Source organism: Rhamphochromis longiceps, linkage group LG10 (genome assembly GCF_057381845.1).
Source record: "Rhamphochromis longiceps isolate RC_006_pf linkage group LG10, R_longiceps_female_GT1.1, whole genome shotgun sequence".
Taxonomy (NCBI): domain Eukaryota; kingdom Metazoa; phylum Chordata; class Actinopteri; order Cichliformes; family Cichlidae; genus Rhamphochromis; species Rhamphochromis longiceps.
In genome coordinates this window covers 34586286-34609177 of record NC_140566.1, presented here as the reverse complement: position 1 = coordinate 34609177, position 22892 = coordinate 34586286, and the positions used below count along the sequence as shown (strand labels likewise).

Sequence of the window (22892 nt, the reverse complement as noted above, 5' to 3'; positions counted from 1 at the left end):
GCCGGTGGTAGCAGCATGTCTGCGCTGCACCGCAGTTTAGGAATCATTTATGCCAAACTATGAATGGACCTTGAAGTAGCAGTAAACCCTCGGTCAGCCTGTAAAGCAGCTGGATTAGCCCGCTGCTGTTTCATTTCGCAGCGGGTCCTCACAGAGACAGCAGAGCGCGCACAAACACGCAGAGGGGAGGGGGAGCTGCTGCCTTTGCGGAAGCCAGTGGAGAGCCGAGGCGGCGCTAAATCAAATTACCATACTAACTAGTTCTCTGTGCGCCGATGTGAGGGGAACAGCCTGAAGAAAAGCCTCCGTTTTAAAGTCAAGACACCTACGAGTCCGGCCTCATTTTGTTGGGATCTTCCTGCCGTCCGCCTGCAGAGGAGATGGGGGACAAGGCGGGCACCAGGTAGGACGGCTAGGCTATAAACGGCTAGCTGCGGGTTAGCGTCGGTTCTCACGCACTTCGCTAGCAGTCGTGCTAGTGGCCCAGGCGGAGGAGTTTCTCCTCTCAGCTCGAGCATCAGAGATTTACCCGCTTAATTAGCTAGACCCGGGCCGAGACCAGCGAGCGAGCCCTCTGGTTCTGGTCCGGAGCTCTCAGAGCGATGACCTCGTTTGCAGGAGGCGAAGTTAGCACAGCAGGGTGGGGTTAGCTATCCGCGGCTGTGGTGGAAGGGACGGCGTTCCAGCGTCCGCTCAGAAATCTGTCAATTTTCAACATCCCGCTAACGTTTCCGTTTGACTGAAAAGCACACCAAAAATGATCAACTGTTAATGCCCACCGCTTAATCTAGCACAAAGAAAAAAAATCGGCACCATATTCGTGTAATTCTACACCACATTTGGGTGTTTTAGAGAGGAATTCCCACGGTGTTTGTCCAGTAAAAGACCGCTGAAACCTTAGTGGGCGGTATCGACATGTAACCTGCAAAACAGCATTTTAACTCGAGATTTGTTTAAATTATGGAGCTTGTTCTTGTTCGATTCAGTTCCAATGTTTACAGTCAGCTTTTATGAAACGTGAAATATTAGAGTGTTGTTTATTCTCGTTAACCAGGGGCGAAATGTTAAAATGAAGTGTTTTTGAATGGAATTTGGTACGGAGGAGCGTATTGGTGGGCTATTTAGGTTCGCTTACCTCCATCACGGGCTTATTTCGGGTTTCTGGTACCGCAGGTTCATGCCAGTTAGCTGTAAATGTGTTTTAAAGAGGGTGGAGGTTTTGTTTTCGGACATTTGTGAGTTCTGGTTCCTGTTTCGGGTCGATCTACTCGGTGTGTAGGCACAGCACAACCACACAAAGTGATTGTGGTTTCTATAAAGCTCAGGATGCCCCCCTTCCCTTGTGTGTTTACACCCCCAGTTAATTGGGTTAGCACTGCTGTGGATCAGCGTTCCTTCCCGTGTTTTCGCCTTTATTTCTTCTTCTGCAGATTCCGATTAACAGAAGAGACCCAGAGGGCTTAACTGCATTAATCCAACACACACAAATAAGACTAATGATGAGGAATAACTGTTATGTTTTTGTGCAGCTCATCAGACCCCGTCCTGTTGTAATGTGGCAGGAATACAGGGCCTTTAAAGTCAGGTTCAGCTCTTTCCTTTACTCCAGCACATGTAAGCTGCTGAAAATGACATTAAAGTGCTGACTGCTTCAGGCTGTTTACATCCACATCCTGCCTGTTTCTCCTCTGTGAGGTCAAGGTTTGTTGGATGTACAGCTTTCATGCACACGATCCGTTTCCTCATGTGTAGCAGCTTTTTGCTATAAAATGCTGATCATCGCCGCTGTTTTTGATGGATTTTCCTCTAACGGGGGGGCGAGTCAGCCCAGCCCATTCCACTTGCAACTTAACTTTCTTTCCTGCCAGTTACTTCCTGTTAGGAAGCAGGTGGAAAACTGGGAGGAGAGGAAACGGGCAGGAGGAAAGACCAACGTCATAGCTGTTGAAGAAATGGCTCTCACTGACATTCACGCTCGAGCTGCTGTTAACAGATTATACATCGAAGCTGCATGTCGAGTGGCTCTGTGGCACTTCGCCTGTTTGCAAAACACCAGCCAGCAGTGGAAAGTTTTTCTCTTTGACCTTTCACCTTTTGTACTGACAGCTGTGAAGCTTCTCTCCTCGAGTCTTGTACGACTAGATTAGTAAGTGTGGCTGCGAGGTGTAGCGACGAGCCCAGCTAGAACCAATCACATCCTGATATTTTGTCTGTGTGTTACATTAAAGACAAAAAGGCCTCTCCTTCAGAGGCCACGGCTCAGGAAAACTGTTATTTCACGCTTTGCTTCCAGTTGTTTACCGTGTCAGGTGTTGCACAGCTAAAAGAATCCGTTTTAATTGGCTGTTGTATTGAGATCATCTTCAACACCTGTGTCAAGGACGTGAAGCCGTCACGCTTTACCAGACTCATTCACAAAAACAGCAATTTTATGTCACAAAACACGTGAGCTGCTTGTTTACAGCTCGCTCAGCTGCTTAGTTCTTGCTGCTGCATGACTTTGGTGTTCCTAATGTATTTAGTCATATCGGAAATGGTGCGTTGCATAAACTCGACCCTGTTTTCATGTAAGAGTCGCTGGTTTTGTAAGAGGAGTCTGGTGCTGACTTTGTCCCTTGTTGCCACATTTTTCGTGTAAACAGGTTGGCGTGCTCTCAAAGCTGCAGCTGTTTTTGTGCTCAACGTGAAGTTTAGATGTCTGGAATTATTGTCACAGCTCAAACGTCTAATTATTATTATTCATGTCTGGTTGTTGTTTTTATTACTATCAAAAATGGCTGACCCAGGCCTGACCCTCTTCATGCTGCAGACACAGATGAAAGTAGCAGTGTGTATTTGCTCTGCATGCAAATGCAAGCAAATCATTTCTTTTTGAAAAAAAACAAAACTGGTTGTGTTATTTTTAGCTGGAAACAAACAGTGATGCACTTCCTGTTCTTCATCCTGCTTTTAATTTGTACAAACGTACGAAACACCGACCAGGTGTGAAATGTCGTACATCGGCTGGAGATGTTCACACGCCCAGAAATCGAATTCAAAACCAACTAATATATACACGACCGCAGGTTTCTTACTCAGGGCGTCAGACTGTGCTCAAAGGCAGAGGAAGAGTCCGACTCGATGGCCTGTATGAAGCTTTAACATGTGACCTCAAAGTTGGTTCGTTCAGAGCGCCGCTAAATACACGAATGTTTCTAACGTCGGGTTTTTTCAGGGTAAATGTTAAAAAGGACCAAAAAGCCGCAAAAAGTCCATTTTTGACCTGCCAATGATAAAAGCTGATCAGAAATATCAGGAAATGAAGAATAGCTTTAATGCTTACATCCCATGTGGCTTTTTAAAGCTCCGCTTCGTTCTCCAGGCGTAAATATTTAATGGGAGACATAATTGCAATATTTATTTATTCATTTTGAGGGACTTCCTGCGGCCTGAAGCTCCAACATTGGAGTGACGCTGATCGATTTCAGATTAATCAGAATAGAAGTTTTGTGTTTTTTTTAGAAGCAATGAAGAAAAATAAGCTGTGACTGTTTCAGGCCTTAGTGGCTCCATAAAGTGTCCAAATTATACATTTTTAATTCATTTTATAAACAATAAAATGATTCTTATGTCACATAAACGTGAATTTGGTGATAAAAATAACTGTTAGCTGCAGAGCTGATTGAGCGCTGAGGGGATGGAAACAGCAGATACTGCAGTACTTTTTCCTGCTGGTGTAACAGGAGCAACTGATGCTGGATCAGGACATTTAAAGGAAAATAATCCTCAACACAAAGCTCAGATATTCACTTTATTGTTGAATATTTTTTGACAAAAACGTCAAATCTGACTCTCAGAAAATGACACAGACGGTTTGTTGTGTTGGCGTTTGTGTCTGAAGCTCAGTTACAGGTCTGTAGTTTAATACCAGCCGCAGAAATCCCTCCCTTTCATCACTTTTCTCCCCTCATTCTGCACTAATTTTAGTTTTTCTAGGAGCAGTTGTTCGACTAATTGGCTGATTACTAATGAAAACAGTTGCAAAACCGCCCACAGTTTAGTCATTTAATCTGAATCAGCAGTTTGAAAGAGGAAGAAAACAGCCTGGAGATGAACGTCTAGTTTGAGTCTTGCAGAATAACTTCCTGGTTCCTCGCTCAGCTGCAGAGTTTAAAATTTAACTTTCACCCTGTTTCGTTGCTCCGGTGGTCAGACCAGTCTGAGTCCTGCTTATCTGCAGCTTCATCGTTACAGACTCAGCTGAAGGCATCGGCCTGACAGGAAGGGCGGGCTGAACTGCCACAATAAGAGCCTGCTCGTGCGCTTTGTTCCTGGGATTATTTCTGCTGCCACTAAACTGTGTTTGTTGGGTGTAAATCCAGAGGAAGGTGTAACTGAGGCTGGCATGCATGTGAAGGCAGGCGGCCCTGAAACGCGAGTGTCTGTGGGCGGCAGGCGCTGCAGAGGAAGTGCAGCGACGGTGGCGTCCGGCAAACATGAGGAAGTTTTGTCAGAGTGTGAAACGCAGCGAGCATCACGCTCCTGCCGCTCTGAGTGTTTGGCTAATAAACAGCACGAGACGCCGCCGCTCACTGAACTGTGACCGAGAGGAAACCTGGTTTCCTCGTGTTGCGGTCCGACCTGCTTCCTGTCCTCCACCTGCTTGTACAGGTACTGCAGCGGCTGTGGTCACGCTCGTGATTTAAAAAACAGTCATTCATGGAGCATGAATTTGAATTTGTGTCGTTTGGAGCTTTTTAAAGCTGCTCAATTTTGGTTTGCAGTCCTTTCCCCTCCCAGGAGCTCTCTGGTGATGCTGAGCCTTCTCCAGCATGATGCTGCACCATGCTGCAGATCATCAGATGAAGATGTAGGGTTTATGGCTGCAGACTCCCAGCTCTCAGATTGGTGCATGGAGCCGTTCTAAGCCCATCGCTCTCCCGTTTCAGCAGCTGAAGCTCCGAGTGTTCTCTGGTTACAAACAATTAAGAAGAGAAAATCTGCACTCAGACTCTTCAAATCATCTGAAATGTTTTTAACACCAGCAGCTGGGTAACACGATCCCGTTGTCACATGGCAACAGTTCATGTTCAGACATGAAGCTTCACGTCAGCTGTTTGTCTGAGCGAGCGCCGTCCCTGCAGACCTCCCCCCTGCAAGTGGAAGCGCTCGCTGCGACGCTCTCCTGTTTACGGGATCTCTTTCCCTCGACGCCAGCTTCAGCCTCACGTGGTCGTATCATCCGCTGCTGCTTCTCTCTGTTTCTGACACAAATACAAATGAGAATATTTGAGTTTTGGGGCCACACTAAGTCTCACTGATGGGTTTGAAGCTTTGCTGAAACATCTGCGTGTATTCATTTTAACCTACTCATTAGTGCGTCATCCTCCTGGTTTATTAATCACACCAAAAGTGAGCTGTTTTTAAATTTCCTGTTCATATTAAACATGAGCTCGGTGTCTGCAGCACGCTAAACACCGCTTGTTTTTTTTTTCTACTCTGGGATCTGTATGAAGTCACAGAGAAGCACAGAAGCCCCACCCACTGTCCAAAGCATCTGTTTATGCTTGGAGCCAGGATGAAGGGGGTTGTTTGCCCCTCAGCTGACTTCCAGAAGTTAACCAGTCAGATGAAAGCTTGTTGGAGGGTGAACTAAAGGGACTGCAGCAGGCTCAGAGTAAAGAGGAAGGATTATTTCTGAACTGTGACTCATGTAAAACTGCTCTGGTGCAGTCCCAGAATAAAAACGTGGAAACGAGCCACAGAGGTTCCCTTTACCTCGTTCAGCCACAATAAGAACCAGCAGTTTAACATGAAACCAACATGTCCTCCAGAATGTAACCATTTCTACCCACTGACTGCAAAAATAATAAAAATAATATGAAGGTGCCTAAATTATAAAGACCACAGAATAAAAATGCAGCGATCGCTGAATGAATCGCAGGAGCTGCAGCGACGCTCAGCTGAAGCACTACAGCTGGACTCCATGATGGACGAGTGTTTCTGCTCAGCCTGGACACAAACACTGTCGCTGTAACTTCGTCAGTCCAGGAAGCATTTCAGGACGAGGCGTGTTTATATCTGCGCAGCAGGGCCCTTCATCACCTCAGATTTAACGTTGGAGTCGAGAACAAAGCAGGCCTGCTGTTCGTTAAGGTTAGCAGCTCACAGGGACGTTTACGACTTCATCCTGCGAGGACTCGAGCGAGTTTCTCCTCCTAGTTTCTCTGCCTGCAGAGCTCAGAGTTAAAATACTGGTCCATAACACACTCAAACCACAAGCCCACCGTCTGCTCCTCAGCAGGCTTCCAGAAGCTGACCAATTAGAAGAAAGAATGATGCAGGGTCTTACAAGTTATCCAATTCTTACAGCAGCCCGCAGTAACCAGCTGATGGGCGAGCAATGAGCGGCCATGACGCTAAAAGGAGCCGTGGTCCCAGAGGTCCACTGTGTGGTTCAGCTGACACACAAACTCAGAGTTTAAGGTGGAATTAAAGGTAAAGGCAGCGAGCTGAAATTAGCAGCAGCTAAAATAAGTCGATGAGCTCCAGCCGTGCTGCTGTGATTTGTAATGGTTTGAGAGGCGCTGGCAGGCTGCTGCCATCATTGTGGTGTGATCTGGCAGCCCTGTGGGCCTCTCTGCAAGGTGCTGATAACTGGTATTGGCACAAAGTTTGGAAAACGTGCTCTCAGATAATTGGGATGGAGGGTGACCCACTTAGCTCCAGCTTGTTCCTCCTGCTTTTAGTTTGTTTTCTGACGGTGAAGTCACAAAAATGCTCCTGAAAGGAAACAAAATGTATTCATTTATTTCATATCTGAAGCCTCACTGAACCAAATAACTTTATTAGTAAGAAGCAGCAGACGAATATGGGCAGAAGTGACAATTTAGACTCGTCAGCAGTCCAAACACCATCCGTGTCTTTAAACAGTCGTGTGTGCAGCAGCAACAAACACACACTTGAGTCTTTTTTTGTTGTGCTTTCCTGGGACCACTTCTACACACTGACCTCATTATTGGGGACTGTGGCCACCAACATTCACCAACGGGAGCAGGAAACACGTGAGCGGACGCAGGCCCATTATAGTCCTCACACCCTGCCATGTCTGCCCCCTTCCTCCTTTGCAGCGTTTGCGTCTCGTCGAGTCATCGTTCCTGAAAATTAAATGAGATTTCTTTGGGCTGGATGTGCAGAGGTGCCGACACAGGTGGACGTGTGAACCGCTGCACCGCGGCGCCTGCCTTGGTTCCACCTGTTTCCTGTTTGAAGTGTAGAATAATTAGTTGATTCTGGCCTAAAAAGTCACTTGGAGCGTTTTGTTCTGAGCAGTCGAGCTTTGTTTTCAGCAGGTTTGTGTAAATACCAGGAGAAAGAAATGCACCAGGTTTAGGCTACGATTAGTAAACAGTCTCAATTAGTGAATCTCGCTCTTGTAAAATGTCAGTAAGTGAAAATAAAAGCAGAAACAGCTGATGTCTCTGACCTGGGGTAACTTTCTGTGCATGAATGAGCAAAATGACCACAGTGACTCTAATTTATTCATATATGGTAACATTTTAAACGCTTTCTTCAACTCTGTTAAATAAAACAGTTTCTGGATTATTAGTCTGACATCAGTCGCCTCTGGCTTCGAGAAGCTGTGACCATCCTCTGCTGTGGTGTTTGAGGGTAATCGATAAAGAAAACGATTGCTGTTATCGGCCCTAATTGGGAAGCAGATCTGGAACGGCGTGGCCTGAAGAGGCGTGGAGCTGAGCTGTGCGTGCGGTTCATATCTGCAGCTCATTACGACGTGTTTTTGTTCTTTCTGGATTCAAAGCTGCAGATTAAAAAACACCACAGTCGTAAATAAGCCTCGAGCGCCAAAAATCGGAGCCGCAGAAACCTGTAAATCAGTTTTAATTCATGCTTTGAAGTGATCTAAATTTAACCCGAGTGTGGAAAGCATCAGCGGCTGTGACAGGAAGCAGGAGCTGCTGTGAAGCAGGACAGCAGCGCCTCGTCCTGGCAGAGGATGATGTCTGAGGCGGCGAGGGCCTGGAGGAAGTGACCGCTTCATACAGATGCTGAGAGCCTCGGTGCTTCCTCACACAGCTGCTGAACTGTGGGCATGTTTGGTTTTCAGGCCTTAAAATGAGTTCAGCTTTTCAAGGTGTGTTGGCACCTGTGGTGGTTTTTCATCACATCACTTGACTGAAAAGACTCCAAACGGCCATCTGCTGTCAGCCACAGAGGCCACGCCCCTAATTTCCAAACTGGATGCAGTTCAAATTGATGAGTTCTAAAAACATTTAGCTGCAGTTGTTATGATGAAGAAAATGAAAAGTTAGAGATTTTAAGACCTTGCGGGGTCTGACTGAGTTCTGAAGCCTCAAGTGGACATTAAAGGAACTGCAGCGGCGTCCTTTTCCAGCTGACTGATAAAATTCAGCAGCGTGAAAAGCAGCGTAACACACGGGATGTGGCATTTCTGGTTTGCACTGTGGGAGGACACCAGAGTGGGTGGAGCTTCATCACTGTGAGCAGGATGCTTTTGGCACTTCCGTCATTGTCCGAGGTTAAACTTTGGTCCTGCTGCGGTTTGTGTTTGCAGAGCAGAACGAAGACCGCGGTCACAAACTGAAGGTTTAGTCCATCTGTGCTCTCTCTGCAGGTTATTGTCAGAAAAGCCGCGGTTCGCCACACCTTTCAGGGTTTTCCATTAGGTCATAGTACCAGCTACTTTTTTAGCGATCTGAGCAGGTGGTAAAATGTGATGTCATCAGACTGCATGCCTGGCAAGTAGCATCACTCAGTGAGCATCAGGTTCACCAAAATCAAAACCGCCATCTTTGAAACCCGGCAAAGCTGTGACGACAACCAGACACACCCAGTAGTGCTGGACTGCAAGTGATCCGGGGCGGCGCTGATCGAAGAGGGGCCGAAGTTTACTTTGGTTTATTGACATCAAGATCGTGGGTCCAAGCTGCGCCTGGGACCGGTTTTGGGAGATTAGTTTTTCTTCGATGCTTCTCTTCTCTCTTCCACCACTTTTTAATATCAGTTAGGAAATGGGCAGTCCGCTGCCACCTTGTGTTTTGGCAGTGAAACTGCAGCCACGCTAAAGCCTCACTCTTTCAGCTGCGGCTCAGGTCTAGACTCAGTCCTGGTGTCGGTGTGTTCAGCTGTTCTTGTAATGATTGTTGAGATCCTGCGGCGTGTTTCTGGTGGTTCAAAGGTTTGTAAAAGTTTCAGTGGCATCGCGCAGACTTGGACTCGAGTAGTTTAAGTGATCGTGTTGGTTAACATCCACCTGTTTCCCTCTTAAAGCAGTGCGGTGACATCCCATAATAACCCTAGGTCATGTACACTGTTTTTCATCAAAACCACTTCCCCCCCACCCCCAACCATCGGTTTCAAACAAGGCCACTGTTTATTTCGACACAGCAGGAAGCTGCCACACTTCCTCGGGTTATTTTTCACAGAATTGTCTCACCCACACGCTCTCGATGAGCTGCAGCGGGTCTGAAAACCTGTTTGAATCGACCGCAGCGCTCTTCGTTTAGCGACAGGGTTCAGCCAGAAAAAACGAGCTAACCTTCTCTTTCTTTCCTCCTCTCTGTCTCCTCTTCCCAAACCTCTCAGAGTTTTCAAGAAGTCGAGCCCCAACTGTAAGGTGAGTCCACGAGTTTGTTCTGCAACATCTGACACTGTGAGGAAGCAGTAGAAAGCACTCTTCTCCCTCTGCCACCTAAAACATGAAGCTTTGTTCATACTGACCCTTCAGATCGCAGCATTTCACTCAAACACCAGAGTAAAAACCACAATCATAGAATCAGGGCGATTAAAAGCAGATATACAGACGTAAGGGCAGAAAAACGAGCTGCCAAAGGGAGCGACGCAAAGCACTCATTATGTGACAAAGATGAAGCAGGCAGAGCAGCTCCACAGTGAAGTCAGGTAGTAAACTGGGACGTCACCAGTGTGACCAGTTCATCCAGTTTTAGTTTAAACATTTGTTAAGAAGAGAGTCGAGATAAAGATTAATATTCAGTGTTATGCAGTCGTTCCTTTACTGTTGCCTCTAAATTCACTCCCTGTCAGAAGGTTGTGGTTCAGTGTGGTTAAACACTCGGGCAGATCCTGCTTTACTCCTTTGATATAGTTACATTTTTCTTTTTTAAACTTCCTGTCGATGGGGAAGTTTAACATGAGCTCACACACTGCATGCTGTTAGCAGATTCTGTTCTTTTAGGACTTCGATTAGAGAGCGTCCCTTCTCCCGGACTTCTGGCTTAGGGGTCGCTAACTTCCAGGTTGGTCGAGAAATAACCTGGAAGTTAACCTGACACTGGTCTCCACCTGTGTGAGGTGTTTTTACAACGTCCTGCAGCAGCTCTCTGGAAGGTTGGATGCTGTAGCCAGTGACCGCCTTTGTACTCCAAACCAAAAACCTTCCATTGTTGTACTTGGAAACAATACAGAGAGCAGCAGTTTATAAATAAGTTATTAACAGCACATCGTCTGCAAACGTGTGCACAGAGCTGGTGATCTTTGTGTGGGGACCAGGAAGAGGTCAAAGTTATTCCAGTAGGATTTATCCAGTTTTCACTGAGCTGTTGTGATCACACATCTGGATTAAATAAACTAATCCTGTGATTGGTCTGTGCAGTTGACGGTTTACTTGGGAAAGCGAGACTTTGTGGACCACCTGGACCACGTGGACCCAGTCGGTGAGTCTGGACTCGTTTGTGTTTGTTTTGGAGTTTTTAGGGAGCACGGCTGCTGTGGTGCAGTCCTGTATTTACAGGAGTCAGAGATCCTGATCAGGTAAACCGGTGACCTTCGTGACTGTTTGTCTTCCTTCCTGCCAACAGATGGCGTGATCCTGGTCGACCCAGAGTACCTGAAGGACAGGAAAGGTAGGCGAGAACACCTGCACACATGTACAGGAACACACTGAGACTTCACTGCAAGATCTAAACGTTAAGTCTATAAAGCAAATGTCTCATCAGCCAATCATGTGGCAGAGTGTGCTGAAGCCAACTGTGCAGCGACTTTGACTTGTTGCCGTGTGTAAATAAACGAGAGTAAAAGCCTTGCGCTCGTGTTGTTTCATCAACTTCCTGCTGACCTTTCTGTGCAGAGCTGAAGCCTTTGATTAACGACTTCCTGTTTATTTCTCAGCACGTTCATTTATTAAGGACACAAACGTCTCATTTTTGTCTGTTTACTGTTAAACAACTGTTTCAGAAACGTTGAATACAAAACAGGCAGAATGACCTTTGTTTACATAATAAGCAGTTTCTGGACCTCTGACTGTGTGTCAATAGTTGGAAAAACAGGTAAATTACTGTTTGCCTGAACGTTGTTTTTAATGTTGCTACACAAACATCACCCAACAAAACCCAGAACGCAGCTCAGCTCTTATCCTGCGTCTGCTTTCCTGTCGTATCTGCTTTTCCACTGCTGGCAGTTTGTGCTGTGCAGATAATCGCTGTGAGCTCTAAACAACCAGTTTATCACAGTCTCTTACACTCGTGGACCTGCGTGATGACACAGTGAGATGTCAGAAGTCCTGTTGTTCAGTTGCAAAGGGCAGCCAATCAAAAGCATGATGCCTCAAAGGGGGAGGAGCTTCATCTCTGTCATGTTCGGCATGAGCTGTAAGGTTATTTTGAAGTGTGGCTCATGCAGAGCAGCAAAGGTCCACTTCACCTCTTCTGTAACGACGCTGTTTTGCTGTGTCGATGATTTTTAACAGTTTTAATGTTTTATTGTTGAATTAAACCTGATTTTAATGAATGACTCATTTAAACTGCAAACAGCCTCTTCTTCCTCCCCACAGTCTTCGTCACGCTGACCTGTGCGTTTCGATATGGACGCGAGGACCTGGACGTGCTCGGTCTATCCTTCCGGAAGGATCTGTACATCTCCACCTTCCAGGTGAGCTTCATCAGCCTGCGCCTGAGCAGACAGTTGAGTACTTTTAAAGGTCGGACATTCTCACTGTCGTCTCTCTCTCGGCGTCAGGCCTTCCCTCCGGTGCCCGAGGAGCGGAAACCCAACAGCCGGCTGCAGGAGAGGCTGCTGAAGAAGCTCGGCCAGCACGCACACCCCTTCTACTTCACCGTGAGTCACTGCTCCTCCTCAGGGCTCCGTGTGTGGAGCTCGTGGTGAAGACGCCACGTCTTTATATGGTGTTTGAAGTGAAATGCGCTCCATGTGAGTCTGTGGGCACTGACTCACTGCTGGAGCCCCTGCTGGTGATTAGAGGAACTGCAGCTGCACGGCGCACTATCGAACCTTTCTGCACCGCACGTGTGCAAGATGTATAAAATATGTAAGAAGAAGAACAGAGCTGTTTAACCAGGTGGGAGCTCAGGGCCTCGATGTAAACATTTAAAGATGAGCATATTGATCTTTGCCATCAGTTCATTAGCCTGTGTTTACCCAGCATCCATTAGTGTCTGAACGCCGTCTGCTGTGGCCTGAAAAAGCAGATCATTTATAGCCCGCTGACCTCGTCTGTCGGCTCTTTCCTCGGGCTGCTTCAGCCCGGCGTCAATATCAGGACGAGCGTCAGACGTGTCTCGTGATGTTTGCTGATCGCCAGCTTCCTGAAATAAACAAGGAGATGCAAATGAGGAAGACTTTGACTTCCTGTTAGACTAGAAGTGACACACTGAAGGGCGTTTCCATCGGAGCGCAGTTCCCTGTAAGATCAAGAACCCTTTGAGGAACTCAGGAAGTCGCTCATTACACTCATTTGTTCTGGCTTCCTCCTCCTTCACATACGGTGGAAATTTAATTGCACTTTTTTACCTTCCTGGAACTTTTTGGTTGAAAGGGGTCATCACACCTCCTCAGCAGGGCATTTATGAGGGAGGACGTCCTGCAGCTCTCAAACTGTGGCGTTTACTCTTAATGTGCACAGATTATTTTACTCGATAAAGCACGTCTGAGAAAATATCTGAGCTTTATGGGAGCCTCGGATTCTTTACGAGAGTCGAGCTGAGCCAGGGCTGCTGGGAGTTTAAAGGTCGGCGCTCTGTGGGAAGCTTCATAAAAACGGGCTCTGAGTTTGTGGTGTGGAAACAACGAATGAACAAACTGTGATTCTGACGTTCTCGTTCTTCTTCTTGTTTTCCAGATTCCTCAGAATCTCCCCTGTTCAGTCACTCTACAGCCCGGACCCGAGGACACCGGCAAGGTAACCGAACCCCCCCAGCTGTGAAACGGCAGAGCACGGATGTCGTAAATTAGCTGTTCCCAAACGTCACGCCTCAGTTTGAAATATAAATCTCTGTCTGGGTCCACCCAAACCCGCCTGCCCGAGGGGATTTACAGGCCGGCCTCAGGGGGTCACATAGTAAATGTGAGGGTTACGTCAGGAAGGGCATCCGGTGGAAAATCTGTGCCATTCATCCGCTGTGGCGACCGCTGCGAGTTCAGGGAGCAGCTGAAAGCACCGCCTCCTGCTTCTGATCGTTAACTCGATGCTTTAACGATGAGTTCAGTCTGAAACTGAAGGACGAGAAGTTTTCAGGTCCAGTAAATGATCTCAGAGCTGGAGCACCATCTCTGATCTGATTGTTCTCTGTGGAAGTCTGACGGAGGGTCTCCGCCCTGTTCACGTTGCATTCAGCGCCCCACCCTGCAGCTGTTTCAGCAGGACAATGCTCACGCCCACAGGGTCGGAGCAGAGCGGGCTCTCTGGGTCGGACGGCGAGCCACGCACGTCCCAGTACGCTACATCGGCACAACCAGTAACTGCTGCACCCATCTGGTTCCTCCACAGCAGGTCAGCAGACGGGTGGATGTCCAACGTCACGTTCAGAGGAGGTTTAAATAGATTTTAAAGACGTTTAACAGCAGTCAGATTTAAACCCCACAGTCTGGTTTATTAGATCAGGTTCCTTTAAAGACTTGATGGAATTTAAACTGAATTATAAAACCTGGCAACTCAATTCTTATTTGCGAAACGAGGAAAAAACAATCAGACTAACAAACTAGTCTGAAACTAAAACACTCAGATTTTAAGTCACAGCTGAGGGAGAACAGTGCATTGAGTGGTCCACGCTGTTCGGCATTTATCAAAATCATAAATCGTCCCGACATTTTTTTTCTTCTTCTGCTTCTTCTACTTCTTTTGAAGTGGGAAAGCCCAGACCTTCCTCCCTCCACTTCCTCCAGCTTATCCGAGGAAACGTCGAGGTGTTCCAGGCCAGCGTGCCCAGGTCTACGCCGAGCCTCCTCCCAGTAGGACATGCCCAGTGGGAACACGTGACCCAGGCGACAGCCTTAGCTGGCTGCTGTTGATGTGCAAGAGTAGCAGCTCCACTCACAGCCCGTCCACCTTCTGGAGAAAGCTCATTTCTGCTGCTGGGATTTGTCCTCTCATTCTAATAGAGTTCACAAAAGCTAACATGAAAGGATTCATGAAGCGCCATCTGGTGGCAGATGACTGCATAACATTTAGGACACAATAATTTACCAGCACCAGGGATCAATGAAACTTTTAACAGTTAGATTAAACAACTAGTGACAACAGCGGTGATTGGTCCACCAGTTGCACACATCCATAATAATAATAATGATGATAATGTGTCTTATTATTATAACAGCAGCATAACCTTTGCAGCTGACAGGTGGAGCCACCTGCAGCACGAGATGATGATGCAGCCTTTTACTGTCGTGAGATTAAGAACCTGAATGTGAGGCTGAGCTCTCCTCCGCTCAGGTTACTTCAGCTTGTACAAAGATGAATATTCAAACCCTCCTCTGTCCTGCAGCTGCGTGTTCGACTCTGAAGCGTCGCCGAGTTTGCGTGCGTCTGCAGACTTCCTGGCTTTTAGTTGTTGATTTTCTGCGTCGGCTGATGTTTCCCCGATCAGGCCCTGAAACAGTGGAGCAGTGGATCTGAGCGCTCGGTCAACTAAACAACTTGTTTCCTGTCAGTGAGGGAACAGTTCCCATCACTGCCTTTTTTCTTTCTGCAAATGCAGCATTCTGATGTGCAGCGTGTCCTTCGGGCCTGAAGACGTGCAGACCTTTTCTTTCTCACACATTTTGGCTCCTGAAACCTATTTTATTCCTGATTAACAGCCTGACGTTCAGGAGCTTCTTCCAGCGTTGACATGTTTGGTTTTAAACGGGGAGTCAGATGGAGTCGGTTATCTGTGAGGAGCGTCGCTGACAGGCTACGATTTACCGTAACGACCGCCTCAGACAGGCCGATAAACACGCCGTTGATTTTTAGCTGAAGCTGTTCCAGCGTCGCTCATAGCGGAGAGAGAGAGACGGTGTGTTTATAAAACGGGAAAAAGCAGGGCTGCGCTCGCAGCGCGTCAACACAGTTGAGGCGTTTTTATAAACACGGTGGCGCTGAGCTGTCCTCTCTCCTCTTTCTGCAGGCCTGTGGTGTTGACTTTGAGATCAGAGCTTTCTGTGCCAAGTCAATGGAAGAGAAGATTCACAAGAGGTGAGTTCAGACCTGCGGGAAGCTTCACTCAGGAGCTGCATGGAGTTCAAACCCAGAGTAGAAATAACTGAGTGGGGATTAACTTTGGTCGTGTAAACATGAACACCCACCAGTGGAACAGGAAATAAAAGGTCCACTTTAAAGCTTTTGCTGTGTTTCATTGCAGTCCAAAGCCAGCCTGTACCCCAGCAGGCTCTGTGCGGGGCTTTTATTTTGTAGACTCACAGTACAGTAATCTACCAGAGGCAGTAAAATGTCAGACTCAGTGTTTACTTTAGGACAAGAGAGGCTCTTCTGTGTGTCATACTGTGAGCCAGCCTCCAGTGAACGCTAGAGGAATCACCGTGCTGAAGCCTGTGCTGTGTGCAGGAACTCGGTGCGTCTGGTGATCAGGAAGGTTCAGTACGCTCCGGAGAAGCCTGGTCCTCAGCCGATGGTGGAGACCACCCGCAGCTTCCTGATGTCCGACAGGTCCCTGCACCTGGAGGCATCTCTGGACAAAGAGGTGCGCAAACAGCCCCGATACCCACAAACCAGTCCTTTGTTTTTATGCTAATAATGGTGTTCTGTGTGTAGCTGTATTATCACGGCGAGCCCATCAGCGTCAACGTCCACGTCACCAACAACTCCACCAAGACCGTCAAGAGGGTGAAGATCTCCGGTACGCATCTCTCAACTCTTTTTCTGCGCTTCTCTGCACGCCGTCCTGTTATCACAGTCACACCTCCTCTGTTTGTCTTCCGCAGTGCGTCAGTACGCAGACATCTGCCTGTTCAGCACTGCCCAGTATAAATGTCCCGTGGCTCAGCTGGAGGCAGAGTAAGTGTCCCTGTCCCTGCATGCTGGTGTAACTGGTTTAAACCAATGTTAATGAATGAAAATGTGATAGAGTTAACCAGGCTAACCAATCTGAGCTGGTTTAAAACCAGTGACAAAAGGTCATTGATGTTCACACCTGTTTAATGAGATTGGTGGAGGGGCGGGGTTTACCTGAACGGTTTGCCTGACAGCAGCGTCTGGTCTCCACAGCGACCAGGTGTCGTCCAGCTCCACCTTCTGCAAGGTGTACACTCTGACCCCGACACTGGACAAGAACAGAGAGAAGAGAGGACTCGCTCTGGACGGGAAGCTCAAACATGAAGACACCAACCTGGCCTCATCCACCATGTAAAACACAAACACACACAGGTGTAACACACAGGTGTGTGTTTGCATGGTCATGTGACCACAGTGCTCCGTGTGTGTTTCAGTGTGAAGGACGTCACCAACAAGGAGGTCCTGGGGATCCTGGTGTCCTACAGAGTCAAAGTCAAGCTGGTGGTGTCCCGTGGAGGGTACAGCAACACACACACACACTCTGCTGACATCACTTCCTGTCCTCTCCAGCTCACTGTTTCCTGTAGCTGTCATCAGTGAAGTTTGGAGGTGTTTTTATCTTCCAGACGTCACTCAGTGAAACGCCTGAGGCCGAGCTGCACCTGAACGTTTCCTACGCAACGGTCTGGCGTTTGTCCACGTTTACATGGAAACGCCACACGTGTGAAGCGAGTCTCGGGATCATATTTGACTTAAAGACGTACAAAAACCACGTGAATCAGTTTGAAGCTTAAACACGGCCAGAGCTTGAGCTCAGACTCCAGTCAGCTGAGGGAGGCTTTACAAAGTCATCCTTTCACAATAAAAGCCTGTGAGAGTTTAATGAGTCCTCAGCATCTGTCTAGGACCGTAGTCCTTTATCTACCGTCTGTCTCGCCATTGGACTTTAAAGTCACATGACTTGTGATATTTACTGAGGGCGGCTGGAGGTGGTGCTAAATTGAGCAGCTCTTCATTTTTTTTCACGGTTGGTTTAAAGACGATTTTCTCATTTTTCGGGTGTTTTATTCAGAAAGAGCTGCAGGTGCAGCTCGGCCTCCACTTCCTGCTTCCTGCTCCACCCTGTTGGCTCGTTGCTGTCGTTGCTCCTCACTGTGTTTGCTTCCACTGTAGGTTTTTGTGAACCTGTCGCCTCCTGCTTTTCATTTCACCTCCCTTCTCTGTGTTTTTTGGCGTTTTGTGTGGCTCCGCCCCGTCCCCCTCTCCCCCCTCCTCTTCTGTGTGCCCTCCCCCCTCCCTGCAGGCTGCTGCGAGGCTTATTGGAGAGGTAAATGGGACTGAAAGCCTCAGTGTTCATGTGGGGGAACCACAGCCTGGTGTTTAATGTTAACATGGGTTTCTAGGTGGTTGTTGTCACTCAGTAGTCAGTTTGCTCTGAAGTGAGTTAATTATCAGCTGTGGGGCTTTAACGGGCAGATTTATCAGGACATTTTTAACCTGTTGGAAAAAGGAAGGAGGCGGGGTTTGCTGCAATGACGCCGTGCTTCCTATTTTCCAGGGACGTGTCGGTGGAGCTGCCCTTCATCTTAATGCATCCTAAACCTCCGGAGCCGCCGGCGTCCCGCCCGCAGTCAGGTGAGTCTCTGCAGCCTCGTATGGTGAATCCTCGTATGCGGATTCACCATGGCACTGAGCATCAGTTTCCATGGAAACGGCAGCGTGACATGCTTGTGTGTGTGTGTTTCAGCTGTGCCAGAAACTGACCCGCCCATCGACACCAATTTGATAGAGTTTGAAACAAAGTGAGTTTCCAGACTTCTGCTGAGTTTTATTTTACATACAAACAGAAACCATGGCAACCAGCACTAACATAACGTCACTGATTAAACTGAGCATGTGTGAACTACAGCACGCCATAACGTGGAACTGACTGACCCTTACAAGGAGCAGCTGTCGGTGTTCAATACCCGAAAGTTTAAAAATCCTAAGGAAACAAAAAACGTCTGTAAAATGAATCCATGGACGTGAACGGTTTCTCCTGTGAGAGCTGCGAGACGTGACGAGTGGATCTTGAATCTGTGAGCGCATCATTAATGCTGAAGGGTTAGGAGCTACCGTCTGTTTCAGGAAATGACAGCAGAAACATCTGCAGCCGTTTGCAGCAGCGGCAGATTCACAAACCCGGCGTGAGGTGGAAAACTTCACAGATGCTCAGTTCACACATGTGACGTGCTGTTGGTGCTGGATTCAAACAGGGCTGTATGGAACCTTTCACAATAAAACTCGTCCTTTTCATCCTTCAAGCAGCATCTCGCAGGACGACGACTTCGTCTTCGAGGACTTCGCCCGCCTCCGGCTCAAAGGTGTTGTGGACGACAAGGACGAGGACTGCTAGGAGCTCGCCAACCCCTTCATATGCTCGCTTCAAAACCACAACACACACACACACTCACACACTGTTCACATTCCCCAGGGATGGATGAGGGTATATTTGGACGGAGGCCTCGGAGGGGCTTGGTGGTGTTCTTCCTCTCTTGCTTCAGCCATTCGTCATGCCACCTCCGCCATTTTTCCGCCGTCTTCTCCATCTGTTGTCTCTTGTTTCTCTTTTTTGCTAGAAATTCTAAATGTTAAGCAGCTGCAGGACAGATGTTGGCACTGTGGATGGGAACCTCTGCTGCTTGTCGTGGGCGGGGCTTTGAGATAGAAAGCAGGAAGCTAAAGAATCAGCAGCGTTCGTCCGCTTTGTTTTTGAATGTTTCCCGACGATCACCGTCCTGTACAAGCAGAATATATATTTGGAAAAAAAATTGTTCGGTGGTGATCGCCGCTTTCCTTCGAGTAAATCCTGTAGATAGTTTTTCTCGCGGTGGCTGCAGCGAGAGGAAATACATGTGCACACAAACACACACACTCAGAGAAGTCTTACAAGCGACTGAAGTTCGATTTCACCAGCATCCGCTCTCCTCCTGCTCCAACTGTCGTCCATGTTCAGAAACGTTCGCCATGTTCTGTCGGCTTTTTTTAATTATTAAAAAAAAACATTCCAGTGCGGACACTTCATTCAGATCCCAGAGATCATTTTGCAATCCTGCTTTTTAAGAAATTACATGAAAAGACGACAACCAAAACTTTATCCACCCTCTCCGTAAGTGGAGCTAATTTAACTCTTTATTTTGGTTTAATCCTGTTAAAGCTCAACAGTAAGCTGGTACTTGTCTGAATACTGTTGTTGGTTAAGAGAATGAAGACGTGTAATTGCAACAATGTGACAGCGAACAAATTGAAGCTAAAAACAAAGCATATAAATTTGAGATGGTACAGGAGGCCTGATCACTGAGAGTCACGATTCTTAACTAAAACAACCCAGGATATAAATTTTCTCTGATGGAACTAAAGAACACTCGAGTTTAGTCACACTGGAATCTTTTTTTTTTTTTTTTCCTTGAACTTTGGACTGGATTTGGAGGTCGAGTCACTGGATAGGTTTTTTACCTTTCTTTGATCTGTTTCTGTTTATTTCACTTCCAGATTTACAGTTAAAGTCAACAAAACTGATGCTAAAGTCTGTTTCTCTTGTTGCTTGTTAAAATAGAAACGGTCTGAGACTCGGTGCGGCCGGTTTAACTCGCCATTGTCAGCTCATTGAAGGGAAACTCTGGTGCTCGTTGTTTGGTTTGTTGTCTTCACTCACTGGTCCAAACTCACTTTGAACAAGCATTCAGATGAAGTTAGTATGAAGCTTCACCTCAGAGTTAAGTCATCACAGGAAGCTGTGCTGTGCCTTTAATGTTTCACTGTTGCCAACACGATGATCTTTGAACCTTGGTGACTGACAAGAACTCAGCTTTTTTAAAAAGAAAAATTGTTGGTTTAAAACGTTTGGGCAAACCTGGGATGTGTCAGTTTAGAAACACTGCGTGGTGTTATTTTTCTCTAATTAAGTTCAGGTCTTACATTTTAGTTTCAGGGGATAAACCATTAAATATTTTGCTTAGTAAATATAACTTTAAAATTAATATTAACTTTTTAATAAAATAAAACAACCACATATTCTTATAATTTCTAATCCTTGAGAGCTTCTCTTTATTTTATTGTGTAGATTGCAAAGATACATTTTAAATTAATGTTGTCACCATTTTCTTTTCTGGAATTATTTCCAATCTGGTAACAAATATTTCTGTGGCCTTTACTGTTGTTTAGTTTGTACTGTGATGATACAATATTTGGGGGTTTGTCCGGGATTTGGCAGTTTCACAGTTATTTCTAGACCATCAAACACAGATTACTTAAATCCCACTATTGTTTTGTTTGACACATTGAAAGATGCTGATGACAGTGAACAGACTTACTCACTTTAATGTTGACCTGTTCAAATTTGACTTATTTCCTGTGAATGTTCGTATTAAACATGGTTGAAGTTTCTGATAGCCAATTGGTCAATGACCCGTAATCCTGCAGCCAAATGCTCAGTTTTTTTGTTTTTCCTACTCACAGTCTGTATGATGTCACACAGAGCAGATGTCCCTATTATGATCATCTCAGGACACAGAAACCATCTCATGTTCTGACCAGAGGCAGCCAATCAGAAGAAAGTTGTCTTAAAGTGGAAGTGAGAGCTCAGTACAAGATAAGGATTATTTAGAGCTTTGAATCACGCAAAGCTGCTTTGCTAGATTCTCGTAGAGACCAAGGATAAAAATGCAGAGCTGGTAATGAGCAGTATTGATTCACTTTGAAATGTTTTTCACACCTTTATTCTCGGTATGTGACCTTTTTTTTTTCTCTTAGAAACAAAACATAATGATCTAAAAATGAAACCATAAAACTATTTTTTAAAGGTTGATGCCAAAGGAAATGTTTAAACTTGAGAAGCTGAAGTTGTTTAAAATAGTCCAAAATGAACCAAAGCATCAAAACAAACATGCATGAAAAGACCACTAGGCAGTCGTGTTGAAGACAAATGAACTGAAACTAAAGGCTGTGCTGTGTAGTACCACGATAGTGCTGTGAGTCTTTGCTGGACCTCGATTTCAAATCTGGTCCAGAGTTTGGATTTAGGTGTTTTGGCGAGTACCCGGTCTGTGTGATGCTTGCCATAATGTCTACAAAACAGGAAGTGATTTCTGCTGGTGGGACGGACAGGGAGCAGCTTAAAAGTAGCTGCACATTGACTCTCTGCTTCATCTTGTGGTCAAAAGTGCAGCCATGCTGCTCTTCTTCACGTTCTTTTGAAACTTAGCTCATTTTGGAAGCTTTTAAACAGTTTTTAAAGCACATTTACTTACAGGAAGTAACTTTAGGGTGCCATGAGAAACATGACAGCCAAAATGAACCAATCAGCACCAGTGTTTCCGTTCTAAATCCACCTCACCAACATCCCGCCTTACCCTCTCAAGACCATCAAACCATTTAAGTGATCTCTTTTCTTTCCTCCATCCAAACTCGGACACGATGTGAAGGACTTCAGGTTTTAGACGCCAGCTTTCCAAATCTGTTGCTTTTATTCTAGGCTTTATTATCGTTATTATTAATGTTATTTTGTTAATGATTTTTGGCCCCAAATCCCCGTACAGATCAACATTTCAGATGAACACGAGCACTGCACTTTCATTGGACGAAAACCCCGCAGAACTGCAGACGTTTTATTTCAGAAAACGAAGAAGAATGTTAACATTTATTTTTCCCTAAAATTGTTTGTCGGGGTTTCACAACTTGAACTTTGTTTTGTTCAATTTTAAAACTGCCAAATTTCCCTCCTTCCCACCCTCCCTCCTTCCTTAGCTCAGTCAAACGTTACAGCTGCGACCCTAAAACAAGACGTAGATGAAGAAGCCGACTCGGAGCATGATTTGAATTCCTTTGTTTGAAATTTTGTTTCCAAGCAGTGCTGTGAATCGTACGAGCTGTGATTCTGTCCTTATTTTGTCGTGCATATGTGGGGTAACTTTGCTAAGTGTGAAAATATTTTGACAAGTGCCACGCCCCGGCCCTGTGCGACGCTTACCATAATGTCTATAAAACAGGAAGTGATTTCTGCTGGTGGGACGGACACCAGAACAGATAGATCTATGATTATTATGCTTCTGATTATTATTATTATTATTATTATTATTATGGTGACTTCTTATTATTCTACTGTATCATCATTGCGACCATGATTATTCTCATAATCATTTAAGAGTCTATTGTTTCGCCATGTATTTTTTATGTTGAGATTTTTATTTTAGTTTTCTTTTTATTAAAGGTAAAAAGAACTAACAGACACCCAGGCTCTGCTTCGCTTTTTTAATCTCCGACGATGAAGCTGTGAACTATTTGTTGGCAAACAATCACATTTATATCTCTGAATAGACACCCGGTAGTCACATTTCTGATTTCGATGAAATAAAGTGGAGCAAGACAACAAAACAGGCTGCAGTTACATTCTCGGAAGTGTGTTTGGAACAATTTATGACATTCTTGGGTTAAAATGTGAATTTATTTATTTTTTCTGTAGAGATGACAGGAACTACAAAAAACACTTGGTCAGCATCAGGCTTTACTGTGAAGAAAAAAACATGATGGGTTTATGAAGACCGAACACTGGTTTTATCTCGAGGGCCATTTAAGCGAACATTCAGACCGGGGA

At 46.0% G+C, this 22892-nt stretch overlaps 1 protein-coding gene across 4 annotated transcripts; it reads left to right on the top strand.

Moving 5' to 3' along the window:
* The first annotated feature begins 75 nt into the window (after positions 1-75).
* On the top strand, positions 76-22086 carry LOC146661298 (arrestin red cell). Of its 4 annotated transcripts, none has more exons than XM_085421398.1 (17): positions 76-403; positions 9607-9637; positions 10634-10694; positions 10839-10883; positions 11810-11907; positions 11995-12093; positions 13115-13174; positions 15378-15445; positions 15815-15950; positions 16022-16106; positions 16192-16264; positions 16475-16612; positions 16696-16779; positions 17565-17588; positions 17820-17896; positions 18009-18063; positions 18566-22086. In XM_085421398.1, the coding sequence occupies exons 1-17, from the start codon at positions 381-383 to the stop codon at positions 18654-18656; spliced, it is 1248 nt and encodes a 415-aa protein (XP_085277524.1). In that variant the 5' UTR covers positions 76-380; the 3' UTR covers positions 18657-22086. The 4 variants fall into 4 exon arrangements, with proteins under 4 accessions (XP_085277524.1, XP_085277526.1, XP_085277527.1 ...); XM_085421400.1 differs by having other exon boundaries at positions 127-403; positions 18569-22086; XM_085421401.1 differs by lacking the exon at positions 17565-17588 and having other exon boundaries at positions 131-403.
* The last annotated feature ends 806 nt before the right edge of the window (positions 22087-22892 follow it).

Excerpts from the sequence above, each read along its gene's own strand:
- LOC146661298 (XM_085421398.1), top strand. The coding sequence starts at position 381 with ATGGGGGACAAGGCGGGCACCAG. Across the intron at positions 10,884-11,809 it reads GTACCTGAAGGACAGGAAAG|TCTTCGTCACGCTGACCTGT; the intron begins GTAGGCGAGAAC and ends TCCTCCCCACAG. Across the intron at positions 18,064-18,565 it reads TTGATAGAGTTTGAAACAAA|CAGCATCTCGCAGGACGACG; the intron begins GTGAGTTTCCAG and ends TCATCCTTCAAG.